This window comes from Esox lucius, chromosome 2 (genome assembly GCF_011004845.1).
Source record: "Esox lucius isolate fEsoLuc1 chromosome 2, fEsoLuc1.pri, whole genome shotgun sequence".
In the NCBI taxonomy this organism is placed as follows: Eukaryota; Metazoa; Chordata; class Actinopteri; order Esociformes; family Esocidae; genus Esox; species Esox lucius.
The window spans coordinates 19,262,375-19,284,630 of record NC_047570.1 but is presented as its reverse complement, the minus strand read 5'-3'; the positions used below and the strand labels follow the sequence as shown (position 1 = coordinate 19,284,630).

The window sequence follows — 22,256 nt, the reverse complement described above, 5'->3', positions numbered from 1 at the left end:
GCTTTTTGGAAATCTTGCCAGAATAAGGTTTCTACTCATCAACACATGTCAGTGCAGAGGTTTTTTCCTAAATGCCTGTTGAAACTTTGGAACTGGGTTCTATTGGCAGATGAAACAAGAGAGCTTTCTGGCCACAAACAACAATATATATTTTTTTAAAGATGGTTATGCCGAAAATACTTCCTAATGTGAAGTTGGGTGGTGGATATGGACTATTGTGGGCTGTTCGGCTTCCAAAGGCCCTGGGAACCAGTTTCTCTGCTACATGTTATCATGAACTGACCAAAGGATCAAGCTTTTCCCTTTCCTACTCAGTGCCTTAACCTAAAACTATTGAAAACCTGTCAGTTGAGCTGTTAGGACCAAGGACTTAAGCATCTTGGGAGATTCTACATGGATGAACGGTCTTTAATCTCTTGTCATCTCCTACCTTAATAAACATTATAGATGTCTCTGCTGTTATCTTGGCAGGTTGAAGGTGCACAAAGTACTGAGTGGATGGGTGTGAATAATAGTGAGACATAGGTGAGAAACATTTGAGTCCACCTTGGCTCTGGTTAATATTTTTTTGTGTGAACAATTTTACCTAAATGAAAGGTTAGATTTCTCATGCTAAAAAACATTATTTTTATTTATTTTTTTGCTCATCTTTATCAAGGGGTCCAATAATTTCAGAGGGCACTGTACAGTCAAATCAAATATTTTATTAGGTTTTACATACAACACCATACTCCACATTGTACAGACACTGTTCATTTTAGGCTACAAATCACTCACAGTTTTCCATTGGCTGTATGGCAGTAAAGGTGATTGTACTACAGGTTTTATTACTTGTACTATGGTCAGTAAATCTAGTAATGCTACACAAATCTTTTAGTGGGGGTCACACCCAGCAAGTATTTGAATGAGGAACAGACTTATAATCACTGACTTTTCATTCCATTTCATGTTGGTAGTAAATGCAGATGCTTTGGCAAAGTCTCAGGATATTTCTGTCATACTGAGGAGCACAGAGGGGTTCTGAGATGAGAATGGCTGTGGTTTAAAGTTTAACATGCTAGAATCCAAGCACCAGACCTACAAAAATGTAGAGAAGGTAGCACACTTTCTGGTTAACTAAAAGCTCAATTGTGAACAAAAACTCAATGAGCACGAATAGAAAATCACCTACAAAATGTAGAAGTAAGCTCTGCTTTAATCATACACACATATTCTTTAATTTATCACTTCATTTTAAATATTTAAATTCCTATGTGGGTGCACGGAGTGGAAGGCCTAACAAATTTCCCTCTGAATAACCAGTGTTCACCAATTAAAATGACACGTCTATAAAATGTATTCCGTCTATCTGGAACATTTTGCATTGCCTAGTTTAATGGAGTATCACAGTGATGATGAACAAAACCCAAACTTATAATTAGCGTGTGAAACATAAGCTGGTAAGGAATTGTGATGACACTAGGTATAGCCTAAAAATCCCAATAATAGCAAACTGTAAACTCAGATCAATTGTAAGTTAGTGTGATGAACCAAGTTCATTTCATTTAACAGAGTTTATAATGGTCATATATCTATTTGAAGGCATCTTGCAGAAAGCTTCTTTTAATCATAAACTCACAAATAATGAGCATTTGGGATGGAAGAGATTATGGAGAGTGCAGAGCAATGTTCTCTGTTCAGAGTAGTCTCTGTATCGAGGCTGGGACAGGTACCCTGGTCCCAAACAGAATGGGCAGCTGGGGCTCCGAATGCTTCAGGTTCTTTGTCTTCAGTCCAAAGTATAGTCTATGGCCACTACTGGTCTGAGTGTCCTGTCTGAGGTGTCTGTCCAGGGGGTAGGTGACACAGGGTACAGGATCAGCCAGTGTACTGATGGACATGTCACATCTTTTGGGGACGCGGCCACTGAAAGCAGGCAGTAAATGGGGGCTCTGTTTGGTCGGCCAATACTTGTAGGTGAGGGGTCCCTGGTTGGTGTCATCAGGCACTGTTTCTTTGTATGGGACCGTGTCTGTGTCTCTCATCTCCTCTCCCCTCTCCAGACCTCCTGTATTCTCCCTGGCAGGCGTGGTATCTACAGACCTAGCACTGTGTCCCCGGCTAGCTGCACCCCTCTGGAGCTGGCTGGGGAGGCTCTGGTGCCTGAGCTGGCAGGTCTTCACAGGCGGTAGGATAGCAAAGCTGTTGAGAATCATAGTCATATCACCACGTCTGTCCCTTATGGGACACTGTGAGAATGAGTGGTGGAGGTGGTGCTCCTGAGACGAAGCCAAGCCTAACAGTAAGTTACTCGTCTCACACAGCTCATCGTTTTCCTCCACCGTCTTGCCTTGAAGCGTCAGTTTCTGTGCGGCTTTCTGGAGGTCCCGAAAGGACTCTGTTGGGGGCGGCTTCTTTGAAGAGGGTATAGTAGAGGTATGACTAGAAGAGCTGTTCAGGAAGTCTCCTAGGACCGTTGAGGCATCTTTCTCCAGAGGTTCCAGAGAGGAGTCACAGGAGGACTCTGGGAATTTAGTTGAGATGAACTCAGATTCATGGGGCTCTGAGAGCTTCACAAGGTCTATACATAACAGGCAATGGTGGTGGTCTGTGTCTCCAGTCTTGATCCTCTTTTCTCTCCTCTGTGTCTGAATTAGGCAGCCAAGTGGAGTAGTCCTTCCCCAGCCCTGGATCTATCTCAACAACAAACACAATAGCATTAAGGGACACACTGACATTTTTAAGAAGTGTATCAGAGAAAATGTGGTCAAACATACTGACTGTTTTACTGTTTTCTTAGTTGCATGAAAACATAAACGTGCACACGATACATCTTATGTTAACAAAAGTTGCCGCTTAATGAAATGTCACTCACAATCTGGCCCAAAAAATTAGAATCTATGTATTACATACAGCTTCCTCCCAACCGGAGAGACAGAGGAACTCAAACGGCTCCTGTTCTTTGGATGTGATGTCCTCGCTGATATCCAGAAGGAGATTGACATGGTCTCTGTCAGGTAGTTGAAAGCTCTGGTCCCATTCTGTGTCCTCAAATTCCACATTTCTTTCATTAAGCACGTCAAAAGCATCCTGTTCCCGTTCATTGAAGATGTCCATTTAAAAATAAGTCTATCAGGGTTAAATCTGTGCAGAGAAAAAACACCCATCTCAAGGCACTCAATTATTATGGTTAACACAGGTACAGTCAGCTAGTTGGTATGAAAATAGTTTAGAGACAACAAGCTATCATTTATTGTAAGGACCGACACTGTCAAAAATGTTTTAAGATTAAGTTATTTAACTATGCAGCAACCAAGCCTCAGCTAGATAGTTAACTTTTTTTGATTCATCTAATCATGTTTACAAACTCTGACCTGTCCATAAAATGCAAAAGCATTTGATCTAGTATTTAAGTCATCATAGAAAGCTTGCTCTAGCTATTATAAAAAGATTGCTCTTGCATTGCTCTCTTGTAAGCTACTGTACAGTATACTCGCTAACGAAGCTACTAACGACAGCAACGGACAGACACAACAAGTAGCGAACGTTACTTTAGGTTTAGGCTGCCAGAACAAAACAAGCAAGGCTATAAAATAACAAGCAAGGCTATAAAATAACAAACAACTTACAATTAAGGGGGTCGAGTTCGAGATTTTCCTCACCAGCACAACTATGCAATACTTTCATTGGCTCTTAGGGGTTGTTACAGTCAACTTAATAAAAGACAGTAACACAGAACGGTCATAAAATATTTATCACAGTTTTGAGGCTCACAAGAGAAACCCTCAAAGGTGTGCTTTAAGACCGTTCTAGACCGCAAGCACTGTTTGGCTAGAACTCTGTTCCCATGACAACCATGCTACAAGAAGGCGCTCTCCGACAGAAGTGACGTAGAGGGAAGCAAAGGAAAGCAACTGCGTGATATTAAAATACAATTCTGTACTTGTGCAACACTGTTGCCCGTCTAATACTTGTGTATTATTTCACCATGCGTTTTATTAGGCCTAGTAGTAGGTATGTTTCTAAACATAAATAACCTATAATCTTTATTTAGTCAAGCTTGTTTAAAAACGTCGGTCAAGAAAGCTTGGTTCCCGAAGCCAGTGGTTCCCAACCAGGGGTACTAGGACCACTGAAGGTACTTGGCCGATCAACAGGGGCTACTTCAGAAGATGAATGAGGCTGTAGGCTTACTGATTACATGCAAATGTAGCGGTATTCAGTGTAAAAAGTATTATGTGGTACAGTTACCAAAAAAGGTTAGGAACCATTGACTAGGCTATTGTATTCACTGTTATATAACATAGTCGATTCAATAAATGTAGCCTATTATAATATGCCTAACAGCCTATTATACAGTAGGTTTTAAAATAGTTGGTTCACATGAGTAAGTTGCTCTGTTAAAAGGCTTATCTATTAGTTCCTTTTAAGAGACTGTTGATATATTAGGTTACACATCATGTCTGGAGATGCGGTGTGCTTGTAAATCAGGAAGCAGTTTGGCTCATCGCTGAAATTAGACTATTTGGCACGTCTTGTCTTAAGCAGAAGTCCAACCTCACATTGAATCCCACAGTGCATTGCAAATCTCCCAATCACCTCACACTATGACTGTGACATAAGAATGAAAGCGAAGTGAATTTATGGATGCTGGTCAGGTATGTTTTCTGTTCTTTTAGATGCACTTGCAACGGCTTGTCTTATTGGTTACGAAATGCGCAGTGTCACAGTCTGACGTGGGTAACACGGCGCCTATCCGTGTGTTTTGCTTTTCACGTCTTCTTCCTTTCTCGATGCGACCATTTATACTCTACGGACCTCTCGCGCTTTATGGAAACCGAGGCTGAGCGTCCTGTCGTGGTCATGTTGCCTCCCAAGAACTGCCTCCCGAGAAACTACAGCTGTATAGCTGGGCTGTTCGGGAGCTTGGCAGCAGAGCCGAAACAAGAAGACGGTGTAGACGGAATGGAGCTGAACGGAACATGCGAACCCATTGAGATGCATGTGGTAGATGAGAGACCAAGAGGACGGGAATCCTTCCTCAAACCCCCTCAGAGTCCAAACCTGCGTCGGAGGTGCAAGTCTCTGCCAACCCCCATAGAAAGAGCGAAGCTCGAAATCTCCCGTAGCCGGAGTCCTTGCAGCCAGAAAAAAGTCCGTTTCGCCGATTCTCTGGGCCTGGAGCTCACATCCGTAAAGCACTTCGATGACACAGTTATGCCCAATGTGCCGGAGCGCATAACGGCCAGATTCGACCGGGGTCCTCTGCACCTAAACCCATTCGACAAGTTCCCCCGGGCACCGACCACCCAATCCACTTTTATGGAGCTGCAATTTTCGAACCCCGGGACCCTACCAGGCTTTAATCAGAAAGTGAAAGAAGTGAAAGTGTTGTTGGAGTGTGCGGAAGCCGATGAGTTTAGTCTATCTGGCGTTGTGCGTGTTTTGAACCTGGCTTTCGAGAAAAGTGTCTATTTGAGGTTCTCAATCAACAACTGGATAACCTTCATGGACAGTCTGGCATCATATGTCCCTGAATCAAGCGACGGTGTTACAGACAAATTCTCCTTTAAGATAATTACCCCGACGACGTTTCTGGAGAGCGGAGGCACATTCCAATTCGCCATTAGATACTGCGTTGGTGGAGATGAATATTGGGACAATAATAACGGAGAGAACTATAAAGTACGACGCCACAGGTTTAAGATTTCACCACCCCGTGAGTGGGAGGATGGCTGGATTCACTTTATCTAACTTGTACTTTGGCGTTCTCACCAGCGAACTGTGTGCGTAAATCGCTCGATTTCTACAGGAACCGGTTAACCTTAATGAAGAGAATGACATTGACATGGAATATGTTTGTAGAGCCTTGTGCCCTTTGATAGGCCCTGATCGTGAACATACTCTTACGTAATGCATGGGCACGTGCCATTTGAAACGTGCCCGGAATATTCCCCTTTTACGCATCATTGCCCCTCTCCAAGACGCTGCATTGCTCGATTTATTCATCCTCACTTTTCATCCGAGGCCTGTACCGAATGGGGAAGATCGAAGGTTTTCAGACACCTAAATATGTTTGCTGCTTCAAGAAAGGAAATACATCAAATTGCCATGTCATTTGTTTTAACATTAGCTATTTTAATTCTCTTTTTCTATGCCTTAAGTCGACCATTACAAATAACGGGGAACCGCTCCTGTATACCCTGATCGATATTGGTTTATTCAGTTTTATAATGACTATATCAGTGTTGGGGAAATAATTTAGTTCTCTCTGGCGCAGCTTAACAAGGGGATGTTTGACAACGGAAATCAACCTGCAAGTCTTATTTGCTGGCTATGAATGCATTACAACACAGTATCAGTGAACTTGATGAAAGTGTAGCCCTAAAAAGTCATAAAAATCCCTAAAAAGCCAAGTAGAATTCTCTGGTATGTCCCCTAAACAAGTAATATAATGTGTAGCTACAACTCTACCACTCTCAAATGCCAAAGTGTGCATAAATTATATCTTAGTCAGTTTTCAACTAGAGGGCATGTAGGTATTGTATATTTGACAAAGAAAAACAATTGTACAGAATATTTTGTACAGGATATTATATTTTATCTTCAGTCCAGCACTACTAATCACATATCTGATTAACTCAGTAGGCATTACTGTTTATATTTTACAACATTCCTGCTGTGGCACTCTGGCAACCAGTCATAATAATTACCTAAGTATCATGTTGTAAAAAATATTTGAGGAGTTTCTATGGCACCAAGATCTTTCTGCAGTCATGATTACTCCATCCCCCATGCAGCACCTCTACTTTATCAAGGTTGAGCTTTAAATGAAAAACCCACATGGACATTTCTCAATTATAATTGTCTACACAGATACCGTACTGACATTTCTGTTATACCTTCGGACCTAAGTGTTTGTGTTCCTTGTTGGACTTGAAATTCAACTGTTTCTCTTGAAAAGGATGCATTTACCTCAGATCGTTTTTACTGTCGTTTGCAGACCTCACGATCTTCCAATAAATCCAGGTTTTTCTCTTTTTATTCAGGTAAAAAATAATGTAAAACATACATTTTTACTATACTGTAGATCCAAAATAGAGACACTCATGGCATTATCAAAACTCATCCAGTCCAGTGAAACCATAGTGTTTGATAATTGTTGTTTTTTTGTAAATAACTGTTCCAGTGTGTAGTGTTATATTTAATGTACAGTAGTTGTCACACTTGTAATGATATAATCTACACTGCTTCTGCTGATTTCAAATTTGCAATGTTAGACTTGACTAACAGTTTCCTATAGAAAAGAGCAGTGTTTGAATGCTAGAACAGTATATTGTACACCTAATGCAATTGAACTGAACTCCTCTACGGACACATTGGCATCATACTGTAGAGGGCTCAATTAGATGGAGAACAAATTATACTATGGGATGTAAACTTCACACACAAAAGTCCACACACACAACGTTTGTCTATATGTACTGTATAGCATGTTTTAATGTTAGTTTTTATTTATTTGAGTTATCATTTGTGGACATTTTCTATGTGATAAAAGTTTGGAATGTATCAATATTCTATTTTGTTTAGGAAGCTTAAATTAGTTTGAGTGCAGTTCTGAGAATAATAATATTTATTTATAGAATAGTTATTTACTGTAAAGTCAACATCATTGAGTGTTGATCCAGTATCTGGAGGGGGCCTAGCCAAGCTATTCTGCCCCCAAAATTGAAAATGGTAAAAACACCACTAAGCATTTCAAAATGACTATTTATCACAGATATTTGTGTTATCAGAGTTTCTAGAATTGGCCTTTAATCTCTATGACAAATCTATAGAGTGTGGTTGGACCAAAAGAAATTCACTTAGGTCCCACATCCGCCATTTTCTATGCAGTACATAGTCCCCCCATTTTAGGGGACCAAAAGTAATTGGACAAAATATAGAATTAATATTTAGTACCGGGTTTCAAATCCTTTGTATTTAATGCCTGCCTGAAGTCTGCGATCCATAGACATCACTAGGCTTTGGGTGTCTTTCCTGGTCACACATCTACCAGGCAGATAATGTAGCCGTCCTCAGTTCCTCTTTTAATTTGGGGCATTTTTGCCTTCAGCAGGTGAAACACATGCGCAGTTATGTTCAGGCTGGTTGATTGACTTGGTCCATCAAGGACATTCCATTTTAAGGCCCGAAATAACCCCTTGTCTGCATTGCAATATGCGGTTGGGGTCATTGTTCTGCGGCAAGGTGAAATGCCATCCAATGAGTTTTGAGGCATGTAGTTGAATCTGAGCAAACAATATGTTTCTGTAAATTTCAGAATTCATCCTGCTGCTTTCAGCAATTACATCATCAGTAAGGACAAGTGGTAACCATACTTGCCCAAACATAAAACCCCCTCCATCTTATTTTGCAGATCAGTTCGTATGTCAGTTTTTTTAAAACCCAAAACATACCTTTTGCCACCACTCTGGTACAGATTAGTATTTTTCAAATCTGTACACAATACCTTATCCAGAACTCTCCAGAGTCTTTTAGGTACTTTTTAGGCCATCCTGTTTTTGTGGCTAATTAGTATTTTTGCACCTTGCAATCCAGCTTCTGTAGTTTGTCTGGTTAAGTCTCCTGTGAATGGTAGTTGCTGACACATCCATGGGTATCTCTTGGCGAGTGTTCCTTATATTAAAGAGTTCTTTGTTTTGTTTTTCATTATGGTGAGCCACAATTAAATGGTTATTTGGTAATCCACTGTGGAGGTTTTGATGTACAAGTTCATTTGCCATTGATGAGCTAACCAGTGCTTTCTTTCTTCATCTTAATGTACCAGTAGATTTTGGCATACCTACTATTTTGGCTATGTCCTATTTTGTGTCTTACAGTAGTGAGTGCAAACATTTACATATGGCTTTTAGGGTAAGAATGAAGGGCTTCCAGATAGTTATGTTCTAGGTTTTGTCAAAACAATGTGATTTGTCAAAACAAATTAAGAATATATTATAATTCCATGAACATGTTCATATATCTTTGTAATATGTGTCACATATCAAAAGCCTTTCAGCTATGATTCTGTCAGCTACATAATAACATTTAAAACATTGAATGGCAAGCAGTGGGTTGTTACATGGTGTACACACCTTTTTATATGATTATTTTCAATTGTCCAAATCAAAGTTAAAGTATGATTAGCATTTTACGTTATATAATTGGTTTTGTGATCATTGGATAAAAGCTTGAAAGATGAAATGGCCATAAATGTAATTTTGTTGTAGACAAGAATTGTATATATGACTATATTATCAATAATTGGTTACCCAATTATGAACTGAAAAGAGAAATTGAAAATACTGTAGCAATTAAATCCAAATAGGATGTAAACATGCCAAAATACATGCAAGTCCCAGGAATATTCCATAGGTTGTATATAAAGTGTATCTGCAGAGGGTTCCATTGCCTTAAGTTTACTGAAATGAACAAACTGGATGTGTAAGCTGTGAAGGAATGTTTAGGTAGGTTGATCGAAATGGGATAATTATTAAAGCAGCCTAAGCAAACTCTGGCTAAAGAGAATTTTGGCAAAACATGTTTTTTGCATTCTTCTAAAAACAACATGCGCTTTGGGGAATCAAACTTACGAAAGGTGTGACTAATGATTGTAGTATTGAGCTGTGAAGGTTGAGTATATTTGCATAGTACACCGAAGAAATACAACAGAAAAGAGCTATGGTTGGGTTTGGTATGCTAAAAGTTGGGTTTGGTATGTTTGTCATGTCTGTAAAAAGCCACTAAACCAGATGTTATTAATCCCCACTCATCTTTGATACCTTACACAGCATTCTCTCACTGTGAAATAATATTGGACATAGGACTTATGCTATTCATTTTGTATTTGTTTTATTTAATGCACTTTGAGATTATCCTTTAAAATAAAAAATGCTTTACAAATGTAATACATTATTATTATGTGTGGAGTGAAGGAAGTATATGTCCAACTAATTATATGTCAAACTAATTATTTCCATTAGTTGGACATATAATGTTATTAATATTATTTTTTAAACCTATGCAAACCATTAGTACTGCAGTTCTTCACCTGTCTGTGTTGATGTGTCTTGGTAACTGACATTATGTTTGGAAAGAATGTTTAATACTGTATTTCAGCTGTATGCATGCACAGTTGAAATACTTCATCTTATTTTTATGGTGAGTTTGTAATGTAGCTTATATTTTATTAAAACAATGGCAGGAAAGGCCTTTGTGTTGAAAATTAAAATGTGTTGTACATTTTTCTGTCTTTTATCACATAACAGCTACATAGGCAATTTAAACAATGGGGCTGTTTGTAAACCTAACACAAAGGGAACTAACTAAATGCAGTCCTTAGCCACAGTATATAAGACAAATCCCACAAGCCCCAGAGGTGCCTTATTGCTTTAATGCTCCAGTTAATTTGCCGCCATACCTTTGGTACATGGTCTCAAATACCACAGCTTTCAGCAAATCAGTGTACAGGATCAAACCATTCTAACATTTACTTCAACCTTACAATGAAAACCTTTTCTTTTTTAGCAATCAAGCGTATCCATTTTATTAAGCGGGTATAAAGATTTAGGGTTATGATTAGGAGAATAAGCTTAAGAAAAAATGTATCCTTAACACAATAGTGTGTCCTTGACACTTTCCATTCTGATGAATAAGCAGATTCATGTAATATCATCGTGGTATATGGCATCTGTTATTTAATGGAAGAACAGACTGCAGACATACACAGAGGTCTAGTCACATCCATATTATATTACTATGGCACTTCATTAGCTAGTAATTAATCTATTCAATAAATTGCATTTAACTGGACAAAGAAATGAGTGCATCTGAATAATGGAAAAACTATCACACTAATATTTACTGTAGTCAAAACAGCAGTTATCATGGCTTAGAATGAGGCACCCTATCTATCCATTGTTGATTCTTCTTATTCTGATCGCATCTATCTATTCCCACTGACTGACTAGCAAAGCATGCCTGAAAATATATCTTAATAAAGAGAAATGCCCATTGTATGCCTCCAAAAGCCATACAATTAAAAACTAAAGCCAGAATGAATGTTATTTATTAAAAAAAATTCATTAGGAGCCAGATGGAGGTTGGGAGAAATGACACAATTTGGACATTTTCACTTGTACTCACAGTGTACTCACTTTGGTTGCCAGCGGTTTAGACATGAATGGCTGTGTGTTGTGTTATTTTGAGGGGACAGCACATTTACACTGTTATACAAGCTGTACACTCACATTGTAGCAAAGTGTCATTTCTTCACTGTTGTCACATGAAAAGATATACTCAAATATTTACAAAAATGTGAGGGGTGTACTCACTTTTGTGAGATACTGTATGTCATGTAATCTATTATTGCTCAGTGTCTCTCAGTTAGCTTTGTGTTTTTCAACTTAACTCTTTGCATCTTTTTAGTCCTCAGCGTATCTCTCGCCGGTGCTCTGGTTGCCCCTCGGATAGAAACCCATGGCCTTGTCAGTGACTTGATGTCTTGTCAACGCCCCCACACCCACACAAACCCACACCCTATGATGGGTATACAAAGTGAAGGCAATCCAACTGAATCATTCTCACACCACCGTCTGGTCTATGCATTGTTTTTCCCCTCCTCTTCACTGGATCGCTGATCACTCCCTTTTGGTCTCTGTTCAGCTCATTCTGCTTGTGTTATTGCACGGCCTCTGATATCATCTTTATTCATTCATTCTCCTTCATTGTTGTTTTATTCATGTTCTTTTAAAGAATAACCCTGACCTGATGTAAACACACATTATGTCTCAGTAACTCAGTAATGAATAAAATGGGGTAAGTAATTTCTATTTTTATCATTCTACTTAATAGGGAAGTGTTTGGAGGGTATTAGAGTTAATTTCCAAAAATGCAGCTTAACCCAGAGAGCATCAGAATGCATCAGACCAGATCAAGATGTCTTTTTCAGGGAAGTGTCTCTAGATCAGCTGTGTGGAGTTTCCTGTGACTCACCATCGCATTCAAATTTTAAAAGCTGCCCGATTGAGCCAAACTAAACTAGAAAATATAGTTAATCCTAATTCTACCACTATATGGATAATTTATGCACTTATCATGAATAATCTGCCTTCTGCTAGTTACAGTGGGGAGAACATGTATTTGATACACTGCCGATTTAGCAGGTTTTCCCACTTATAAATCATGTAGAAGTCTGTAATTTTTATCATAGGTACTCTTCAACTGTGAGTGACGGAAAATAAAACAATAATCCAGAAAATCACATTGTATGATTTTTAAGTAATACATTTGCATTTAATTGCATGACATAAGTATTGGATACATCAGAAAAACAGAACTTAATATTTGCTACAGAAACCTTTGTTTGCTATTAAAGAGATCAAACGTTACCTGTAAATCTTGACCAGGTTTGCACACACTGCAGCAGGGATTTTGGCCCACTCCTCCATACAGACCTTCTCCAGATCCTTCAGGTTTCGGGGCTGTCGCTGGGCAATACGGACTTTCAGCTCCCTCCAAAGATTTTCTATTGGGTTCAGGTCTGGAGACTTGCAAGGCCACTCCAGGACCTTGAGATGCTTCTTACGGAACCACTCCTTAGTTGCCCTGGCTGTGTGTTTTGGGTCGTTGTCATGCTGGAAGACCCAGCCACGACCCATCTTCAATGCTCTTACTGAGGGAAGGAGGTTGTTGGCCAAGATCTCGCGATACATGGCCCCATCCATCCTCCCCTCAATACGGTGCAGTCGTCCTGTCCACTTTGCAGAAAAGCATCCCCAAAGAATGAAGTTTCCACCTCCATGCTTCACGGTTGGGATGGTGTTCTTGGAGTTGTACTCATCCATCTACTTCCTCCAAACACGGCGAGTGGAGTTTAGACCAAAAAGCTCTATTTTTGTCTCATCAGACCACATGACCTTCTCCCATTCCTCCTCTGGATCATCCAGATGGTCACTGGCAAACTGCAGACGGGCCTGGACATGCGCTGGCTTGAGCAGGGGGACCTTGCTTGCGCTGCAGGATTTTAATCCATGACAGCGTAGTGTGTTACTAATGGTTTTCTTTGAGACTGAGACTGTGGTCACAGCTCTCTTCAGGTCATTGACCAGGTCCTGCCGTGTAGTTCTGGGCTGATCCCTCACCTTCCTCATGATCATTGAGGCCCCACGAGGTGAGATCTTGCATGGAGCCCCAGACTGAGGGAGATAGACCGTCATCTTAAACTTCTTCCATTTTCTAATAATTGCGGCCAACAGTTGTTGCCTTCTCACCAAGCTGCTTGCCTATTGTCCTGTAGCCCATCCCAGCCTTGTGCAGGTCTAGAATTTTATCCCTGATGTCCTTACACAGCTCTCTGGTCTTGGCCATTGTGGAGAGGTTGGAGTCTGTTTGATTGAGTGTGTGGACAGGTGTCTTTTATACAGGTAACAAGTTCAAACAGGTGCAGTTAATACAGGTAATGAGTGGAGAACAGGAGGGCTTCTTAAAGAAAAACTAACAGGTCTGTGAGAGCCGGAATTATTACTGGTTGGTAGATGATTAAATACTCAGGTCATGCAATAAAATGCAAATTCATTATTTAAAAATCATACAATGTGATTTTCTAGATTTTTGTTTTAGATTCCGTCTCTCACAGTTGAAGTGTACCTATGATAAAAATGACAGACCTCTACATGCTTTGTAAGTAGGAAAACCTGCAAAATCGGCAGTGTATCAAATACTTGTTCACCCCACTATAAGTAGGCAAGGCGTTCCTCCGAACATATCACTACTTCCTATTCTTTCTGCCTTAATACAGATCTCACACAAACATACACATCCAGAATGAGCTGGGTGCGACAAGTCGGGACCCGTTTGACCTCCAGCTATAAACAATATTACTCTGTCATTACCACTAACATCAGCAGTTTAGCTGCAGGTATTGCACCCAAATATATTGCACTATCCCTTACTCCATCTCTTCTGGAAACAATAGCATTCGTCATGGCACAGTCTGAAAGGGAGTGGTCAGCCATTTTTATTGTGCACAGTAAAGAAAATAAAACCGAGTTGTACAGCCATCAGGCTGATATAACCAAAATGTAAAACAAACATCTGTAAATATTGTAAATTGTGTTGATGTTCTTTAAATAACACATTTCAGTTGTTCAGTGTTACTTTAGCACCAGTGATCAGCATTTCTGTAGTTTGACTATGTAGCAAAGCTCTAATGATTTATCCAACATAGGTTGCTACCATTAGCTAAGACTGCTAATCAGTCAGCCACTATTTCATATGAAAGCAAAGGGATGCTGCATCATGCACAATGGTAAATCTTTTCCAACCAAGCTAGCCAGCTACTGTTGCTAAGTCAGTAATTATAACTAACATTATTATTCTTGCACTAAGCCAGCTCCTGCATGTTGACAACTTTTTCTGTCAGACGATGTAGAGTAAGGAAGCCAGTTTAACTTCCTACCTGAACAGCAGCTACTTTTGTCAGTAATGTCATTACCTAATACTAGCTAACTACATAGGGATTGTTTATGAAAAGCTTGCTCCGCGCAAAATATGATTCACAATTAAGTACACTCACCTAAAGGATTATTAGGAACACCTGTTCAATTTCTCATTAATCCAATTATCTAATCAACTAATCACATGGCAGTTGCTTCAATGCATTTAGGGGTGTGGTCCTGGTCAAGACAATCTCCTGAACTCCAAACTGAATGTCAGAATGGGAAAGAAAGGTGATTTAAGCCATTTTGAGCGTGGCATGGTTGTTGGTGCCAGACGGGCCGGTCTGAGTATTTCACAATCTGCTCAGTTACTGGGATTTTCATGGGCTACAACAGCAGAAGACCCCACCGGGTACCACTCATCTCCACTACAAATAGGAAAAAGAGGCTACAATTTGCACGAGCTCACCAAAATTGGACAGTTGAAGACTGGAAGAATGTTGCCTGGTCTGATGAGTCTCGATTTCTGTTGAGACATTCAGATGGAGTTAGAATTTGGTGTAAACAGAATGAGAACATGGTTCCATCATGCCTTGTTACCACTGTGCAGGCTGGTGGTGGTGGTGTAATGGTGTGGGGGATGTTTTCTTGGCACACTTTAGGCCCCTTAGTGCCAATTGGGCATCGTTTAAATGCCACGGCCTACCTGAACATTGTTGCTGACCATGTCCATCCCTTTATGACCACCATGTACCCATCCTCTGATGGCTACTTCCAACAGGATAATGCACCATGTCAGAAAGCTTGAATCATTTCAAATTGGTTTCTTGAACATGACAATGAGTTCACTGTACTGAAATGGCCCCACAGTCACCAGATCTCAACCCAATAGAGCATCTTTGGGATGTGGTGGAACGGGAGCTTCATGCCCTGGATGTGCATCCCACAAATCTCCATCAACTGCAAGATGCTATTCTATCAGTATGGGCCAACATTTCTAAAGAATGCTTTCAGCACCTTGTTGAATCAATGCCACGTAGAATTAAGGTGGTTCTGAAGGTGAAAGGGGGTCAAACACAGTATTAGTATGGTGTTCCTAATAATCCTTTAGGTGAGTGTATTTCAATCTTGTCTATATGTCCTTGTTTATCAGTAGCAGGTAAATCCATGATATTGGAATTTCTTGCCATCTTTGAGTGACCACAGCCCATTGGGTGCTACAGAATGCTTAGTTCTGAAAATGGCGAGCAATAAACAACAAGTCTGAGAAAATACAAACATGATGTGGGTGCTCCCTATGAATTACTTTCATTACTTTTCCCTTTTTTATCAGCTGAGTATTTATGTTTAAATAGTTTGTATCTCAGCCTTTATTGGCTAATCTCTCCACTCACCCTCTTTCTGTCTCTTTCTCTGAACATCACTGTTGATAGAACTCTCCAAAGGGGCTGTGTGCATCCAGACATCAGAAGATGTTATATATCATGGGGAACAGTACTGGAGCCAGGGTCATAAATAATGACTATCCTATTCTCATCCTTCAGTTGGTCATTCCAGACACACACACAGGCACATGCACATACAAGTGTGCAGAATACAGATGCATGCAAGTACACACAAATACAAGGTACACACATAAATACACACATTTTAACCCCCCACACACCCCTCCACAACGGCCATAGGGAAGACATTAATCAGAGAAGGGATCAGAAACATAGAAATGTTACATTTTGAAATAATACTTTCAGTATCTGACCGTCTGAGTAATCAAAGTCCGGTTAATGTACAGAAATTATAGTCCAGACATTTTCTGTCAGTCAAAAATCAGTTTAAATTGCTTCATAGTAGACACAGCCTTCGGCTTGTCTTTGATCTGTGTGAGACTCCTGAATGAACCTGGGGCTTTGTGTGTGTCTGTGTGCTCGTGTCGAACCAATCTAACCAATCTAACAATCCTATGTCCTTCTGAGAAAATGTCCTGTGCACCCTTCAAACAAAATCGGGGCTTTTTGGCAAAGCACATCAGCAGCATTTATATAAATGACCATTAATCATTCGAAGAAAGGAAAACCCTAGCTACTTTCACATTTGGGCAGGTTTGATAATGAACAGGTTTGTTTTGCTGTCCCTGGTACTGATGCACTTGAATGTGTGAAAGGCCTAATCAATTTAACGGATTACCAAGGAGTTTTGTAGTTACCTTTTCAACCTCGTCTCCGGGCACTCGTCCTCTGACAAAGATTGTGGGTCTTCCTGCCTGACATTCACCTCAAACACATCAAAAAGCATTCAGGAGTCCTAAAATTCTACACAGTTCACTCATTTTCTCTTCAAGTGAGAAAACAAGCACTGAATAGGTAATCGTGCCATCTAAATCACTTTTTTCAAAGATATTGTTTTGTAAGCTGATCAACCAAAATTAAATTGAGTCGATGGGAGAGTTGGTTTGAATTTGCTGTTGCTGTAATTCAGCTGACTTCCACAAGGTGGGAGGAAATGAAGGATTTCCCTTTAAATCCTAACACATCAATCTTCTCAAGCTTTCCAGGCCACGAGAAGCATCTCCACAGCAGGATGCTGCCACCACTGTGCTTCACAGTAGGGACGATGCTCTCTGGGGTAATGTGTAGTGTTAGGCTTGTGCCAAACAAATCACCTAGCGTTGAGGCCAAAAAGCTCTTCTTTGCTGTCATCAGGCCATATAATATTAATATAATAATAACACGTAGAATTAAGGCAGTTCTGAAGGCGAAAGGGGGTCAAACACAGTATTAGTATGGTGTTCCTAATAATCCTTTAGGTGAGTGTATATTTTGGTCTGAATCTCTGCAATGATGTAGGGAGACACGGAGAATAAAACGAAATAGTGGAAATCGGTTGACTATCCTTTAACTGGATGCAAAGATATATTTGGTCACATATAATGAACTAAAATTGGAAGTTGGTCCAGATGCATTCATCCAGATTACTCCATTTCCGAGGAAGTCAGGAAGGCCAGTAACAGTCACATTTTAAATCTGTCTTGGCAAAAGAAAATCAGGATGCAGGTCTACAAGCACTTGACTTCAACTGTCTGAATGAAACTTTGAAACTGAATAGGTTGAGATCCGTTATAGTTTATAGTAACCAGTAAGGGTACATTGTTCCCCATCGCATCGCATCGCATCATCTTCCGCTTATCCGGGGCCGGGTCGCGGGGGCAGCAGTCTAAGCAGGGATGCCCAGACTTCCCTCTCCCCAGACACTTCCTCCAGCTCTTCCGGGGGGACACCGAGGCGTTCCCAGGCCAGCTGGGAGACATAGTCCCTCCAGCGTGTCCTAGGTCTTCCCCGGGGTCTCTTCCCGGTGGGACGGGACCGGAACACCTTCCCAGGAAGGCGTTGCGGAGGCATCCGAAACAGATGCCCAAGCCACCTCAGCTGACCCCTCTCGATGTGGAGGAGCAGCGGCTCTACTCTGAGCTCCTCCCGGGTGACCGAGCTTCTCACCCTATCTCTAAGGGATCGCCCAGCCACCCTGCGGAGAAAGCTCATTTCGGCCGCCTGTATCCGGGATCTTGTCCTTTCGGTCATGACCCAAAGCTCATGACCATAGGTGAGAGTAGGAACGTAGATTGACCGGTAAATCGAGAGCTTCGCCTTGCGGCTCAGCTCTTTCTTCACCACGACAGACCGATACATCGACCGCATTACTGCAGAAGCTGCACCGATCCGTCTGTCAATCTCCCGTTCCATCCTTCCCTCAATCGTGAACAGGACCCCTAGATACTTAAACTCCTCCACTTGAGGCAGGCACTCTCCACCAACCTGAAGTGGGCAAGCCACCCTTTTCCGACTGAGGACCATGGCCTCGGATTTGGAGGTACTGATTTTCATCCCCACCGCTTCACACTCGGCTGCAAACCGTCCAAGTGCATGCTGAAGGTCCTGGCTTGAAGGGGCCAACACGACAACATCATCCGCAAATAGCAGAGACGAAATCGTGTGGTCCCCAAACCGTACACCCTCCGGCCCCTGGCTGCGCCTAGAAATTCTGTCCATAAAAATTACGAACAGAACCGGTGACAAAGGGCAGCCCTGCCGGAGTCCAACATGCACAGGGAACAAGTCTGACTTACTGCCGGCAATGCGGACCAAGCTCCTGCTTCGGTCGTACAGGGACCTGACAGCCCTTAGCAAAGGACCCAGGACCCCATATTCCCGAAGCCCTCTCCACAGGATGCCGCGAGGGACACAGTCGAATGCCTTCTCCAAATCCACAAAACACATGTGGACTGGTTGGGCAAACTCCCATGAACCCTCCATCACCCTGTAGAGGGTATAGAGTTGGTCCAGTGTTCCACGGCCTGGACGAAAACCACACTGTTCCTCCTGAATCCGAGGTTCTACTATCGGCCGTATTCTCCTCTCCAGAACCCTGGCATAGACTTTCCCGGGGAGGCTGAGAAGTGTGATCCCCCAATAGTTGGAACACACCCTCCGGTCCCCCTTCTTATAAAGAGGGACATTGTTCCCCAGAATTTCAAAAATTTATTTTCAGTTAATGTGAGATTTTTCTGTGGATAAGCTACCACTCAAATGATCTTCCTTTCGTCGACAAGTCATTTTATACTGAAAATGATCGCATAAACAAGACTTCACATCACACAAAATCAATCAGAAAAAGAAAATTGTGTTTACAACTCCAAGACCTTGCACTTCCTCCCCCGTCCTCCCCCGTCCTCCCCCGTCCTCCCCCGTCCTCCCCCTTCCTCCCCCGTCCTCCCCCTTCCTCCCGCTTCCTCAACACGACTTGACTGTTTGTCTGTATGTGTAATGTCACAGGCCACTCCCCATAGTCTGCTGTCGCTCTGAGTGACTCAGCAAAACGTGACTCCCACCAATGCTTCTCAAAACCATTAGTCCCGCTCCATCTTTTCTAACAGATGGGACGACGCTTGGGACATTTTTTACATCATGCGCAAATCAACGTCGCATGAAGAACATGAAAAGCCCTCTGCATGTTTTAGCATGCAGGAGCATTTGTCAGTGCATGTGAATATGTGCGCGTGTGTGTTTGTCTGCATGTGTAGGTTTTTTTTGTGCCTGTGGGTGCGTTTATATGTGTGGTTCTCGAGCGTTTCTTCTTGGTATTATTGCTACACTAAAGGGCAATGCTCTGTAATAATGTGTTGACATCCAGTGTAATCAGAAGACTTCTCATGAAACAGTAATGAAACCTGTTTCACCTTCACATCCTTCCTCTCTCCTGTTTTGTCTCTTACCCTCCCCCTCCCTCCTGTATTTCCCTCTTGTCTCTCTGTCACGTTTATCTCCCCTGTTCTCTCTCTATTGTATCTACCGCTCTTTCTCTCCTTCTATCGCTCTTCCTTACTGTGTCTATCTTTCGCTCACCCTCTTTCTCTCCTTCACTATCTTCCCATTTACTTATCTCTCTACCTCTTTATATCTCTCTCTCTCCAACACTCCACCTCTTCCCCTCTCCCTCCCTCTCTCCCTCATTTCACAGACTGGGTCACATGCAGTGTCTGTGTGACCAGAGGTGCTCCAGCCTGTGGCCCACACGTTGGCATATCAAAGTCAGACTACATGATTCATTCATGGCTTTTTAATGGATGAGATCTCCACACACAGGACACACAGCTCACATACACTTCCCTGTGTGTTAGGGTGTCTGTGATCCTGGTTTTACTATAAATGTGGGAATCAGAAGTACCCGCAAAAACAGTAAAACCTGACAGACCAAACCATTTATTTTGCAGATGTGCATCTGAAAAAATCCCCACAAACATGAAAGACATTTCTGATTTAGTGGTTATGTTTAGTATAAAACCTAAAATTGTGTTAGTGTTAGTATAAGGAGCTAGTATTACGTTTAGGCTTTAGGGGTTAGGGTTACTTTAAGCATAAAGGTTAGGTTATTGAGGTTAAGATTAGCTTCTGTTTGGTGTTAGGGTTACGGTTAGTTTGAGGGTTAGGGTATTTAGAAAATGGAAGGGAATCATCTTTCCCTTCCAGAGGGCACTGCTGCCTATTCAGATGTTGATATGATAGCATCTTTTTAGGTGTAGAATGTGATCTATTTGAAGGAACAGAGCAACTTATTGGTTAGAGACTCCCTGTTGCTCTAGATGTGATTGCTTTAGATTGCTTTCTCATGTTCGTCATAGAGTAATCTCCAGGGTTGGCCAGCTGATGTTACTTTCTGCTGCCCTCTCCTGGTAAAACATATGTATTCACTTTTGGCTCTGTTCAAAAGCTCTCGTTAATGTGAATGGCTTGCAGTTATTTACTTCACTTGATTCAAAGGCAAATCAGAGATATAAAAGTGTTGCTATATAATATTTGTGCTATTACATATTCTAATAGTTATGCTATTCTAGTTTTAATTGTTAAGGTTATTGCTATAAAGACGCAATCTGTGTCTTTGGGCCACGGGTTGTAAGACTGGCACGGAACCACTTGCTTTTAAACTTACAATTCAATGGCTAACTGAGATATGATAGTGATTCTAATTATAGATTGTGCACTTATGAACAACATATTACACATCCAGGCCAAATGGCAGTTAAAAACGATATGTTCTTGACCACAAAGGTCCCTGACTACATCATTAACCTGTCCATCTGTAACACCAGTGTGTTGAAGTTCCTTGGGTCACAGGTGCTTTAGCGGTGAGTTGGTTGGGCGGCAGAAGAGAGTATTCAGCCAACTACTCTGGGGTAAGGTCTTCAGACACAGCATTAATGCCTCCATCACATTTGAGTTTCTTTCTCTTCATTCCCAACCCTCTCTGTTTCTTTCTCTTGCTTTCCTTTTCTCTGTCCCTGCTAACTGTGGTTCCTTCTGCCTCCTCTGCAAATGTAACCAGGCTTGTGGAGCAGAGCTATGAACGGTGCTGGGATTATAACAGGGCTATATGCCCCTGAACCCATCTCACCTACAACATCATATTTATTATACAACAACTGAGCAACCTGCTCACCGGGGGCCAGAGGTTTTCCTGGGCAGTTTACAACTCTGGTAAATACATAAGCAGTTCAGTATTTATCTGTTGTTGGTAAATGTTTTGCAGCTTTTTTGTTATACACTAAACCGTAATTAACAATGGGGCATGATGACCATAATAGGAATGTCACAGAGTCAATAACGTGCCACTTGCCTGGTGACCAGATTTATAATGATTAGTTCTGGCAGAAAGGAGCTGCTGCTGTCTCTTTCTCTCTCTGTGGTTCCTAAAGCAGAGAGGTCCCTGTCTGCATCTCCAATGGCAACAGCCACAGTGGTGTCACATTTGTGTTACACAGCACTCAGGTATTAACACACACACACACACACACTTTTCTCTCTCCAACACTAACCCTAAATACATGGAAGTATCTCTACAGACTATGATAACAATTTCTCAGAAGCTTAGTACTCATACTATCTTGATTATGTAATGTCCATCACCTCGCCTTAATGGAGTGCAGCTGGGATGTATTCTATATGCTTTATAAATTGTCACAGTTCTGTGGTGGCAGGACACAGGTGCAGAAGTGGAAAACAAAGGTTTTCTTTTTTAAACGACTTATTCACGGATGTCACAAACACAAAAGAAAGAACAACAAGAAACACTAGGGCAGGAGAAACTAAAATAGGAACATGATTGGGGTAAACAAGACACATATGCAACCAGGTTATTGTGAGTTTTTTTTCCCCCTCAAAGATTTCTGTTTTTCAATTGGATTGTTCACGTTATAGGTCACTTTAAAGGGTGAAAAAGTTCTGACATGATTTATCTTTGTCTCATTCT

General features: G+C 41.3%; 2 protein-coding genes across 3 annotated transcripts; one reads left to right on the top strand and one right to left on the bottom strand.

Annotated features, from left to right (window-relative positions):
• Positions 1-684: 684 nt before the first annotated feature.
• Positions 685-3,982, bottom strand: si:ch73-103b9.2 (uncharacterized protein LOC100150067 homolog). 2 transcript variants are annotated; one of them, XM_020056785.3, is made up of 3 exons: positions 3,609-3,982; positions 2,893-3,123; positions 685-2,672 (listed from the first exon to the last, which is right to left on the bottom strand). In XM_020056785.3, the coding sequence occupies exons 2-3, from the start codon at positions 3,094-3,096 to the stop codon at positions 1,677-1,679; spliced, it is 1,200 nt and encodes a 399-aa protein (XP_019912344.2). In that variant the 5' UTR covers positions 3,097-3,123; positions 3,609-3,982; the 3' UTR covers positions 685-1,676. The 2 variants fall into 2 exon arrangements, with proteins under 2 accessions (XP_019912344.2, XP_034143071.1); XM_034287180.1 differs by having other exon boundaries at positions 2,893-3,982.
• Positions 3,983-4,606: 624 nt separating this feature from the next.
• Positions 4,607-9,436, top strand: LOC105027283 (protein phosphatase 1 regulatory subunit 3E). Its single transcript, XM_034287186.1, has one exon. It carries the CDS (start codon positions 4,627-4,629, stop codon positions 5,731-5,733), a length of 1,107 nt encoding a protein of 368 aa, XP_034143077.1. The 5' UTR covers positions 4,607-4,626; the 3' UTR covers positions 5,734-9,436.
• Positions 9,437-22,256: the final 12,820 nt, after the last annotated feature.

Coding starts and splice junctions, on each gene's coding strand:
- si:ch73-103b9.2 (XM_034287180.1), bottom strand. CDS start 3,096: ATGGACATCTTCAATGAACGGGAACAGGATGCTTTTGACGTGCTTAAT. Junction 2,673..2,892: donor TCTCCGGTTGGGAGGAAGCT/GTATGTAATACA, acceptor TTGTTGAGATAG/ATCCAGGGCTGGGGAAGGAC.
- LOC105027283 (XM_034287186.1), top strand. CDS start 4,627: ATGCTGGTCAGGTATGTTTTCTGTTCTTTTAGATGCACTTGCAACGGC.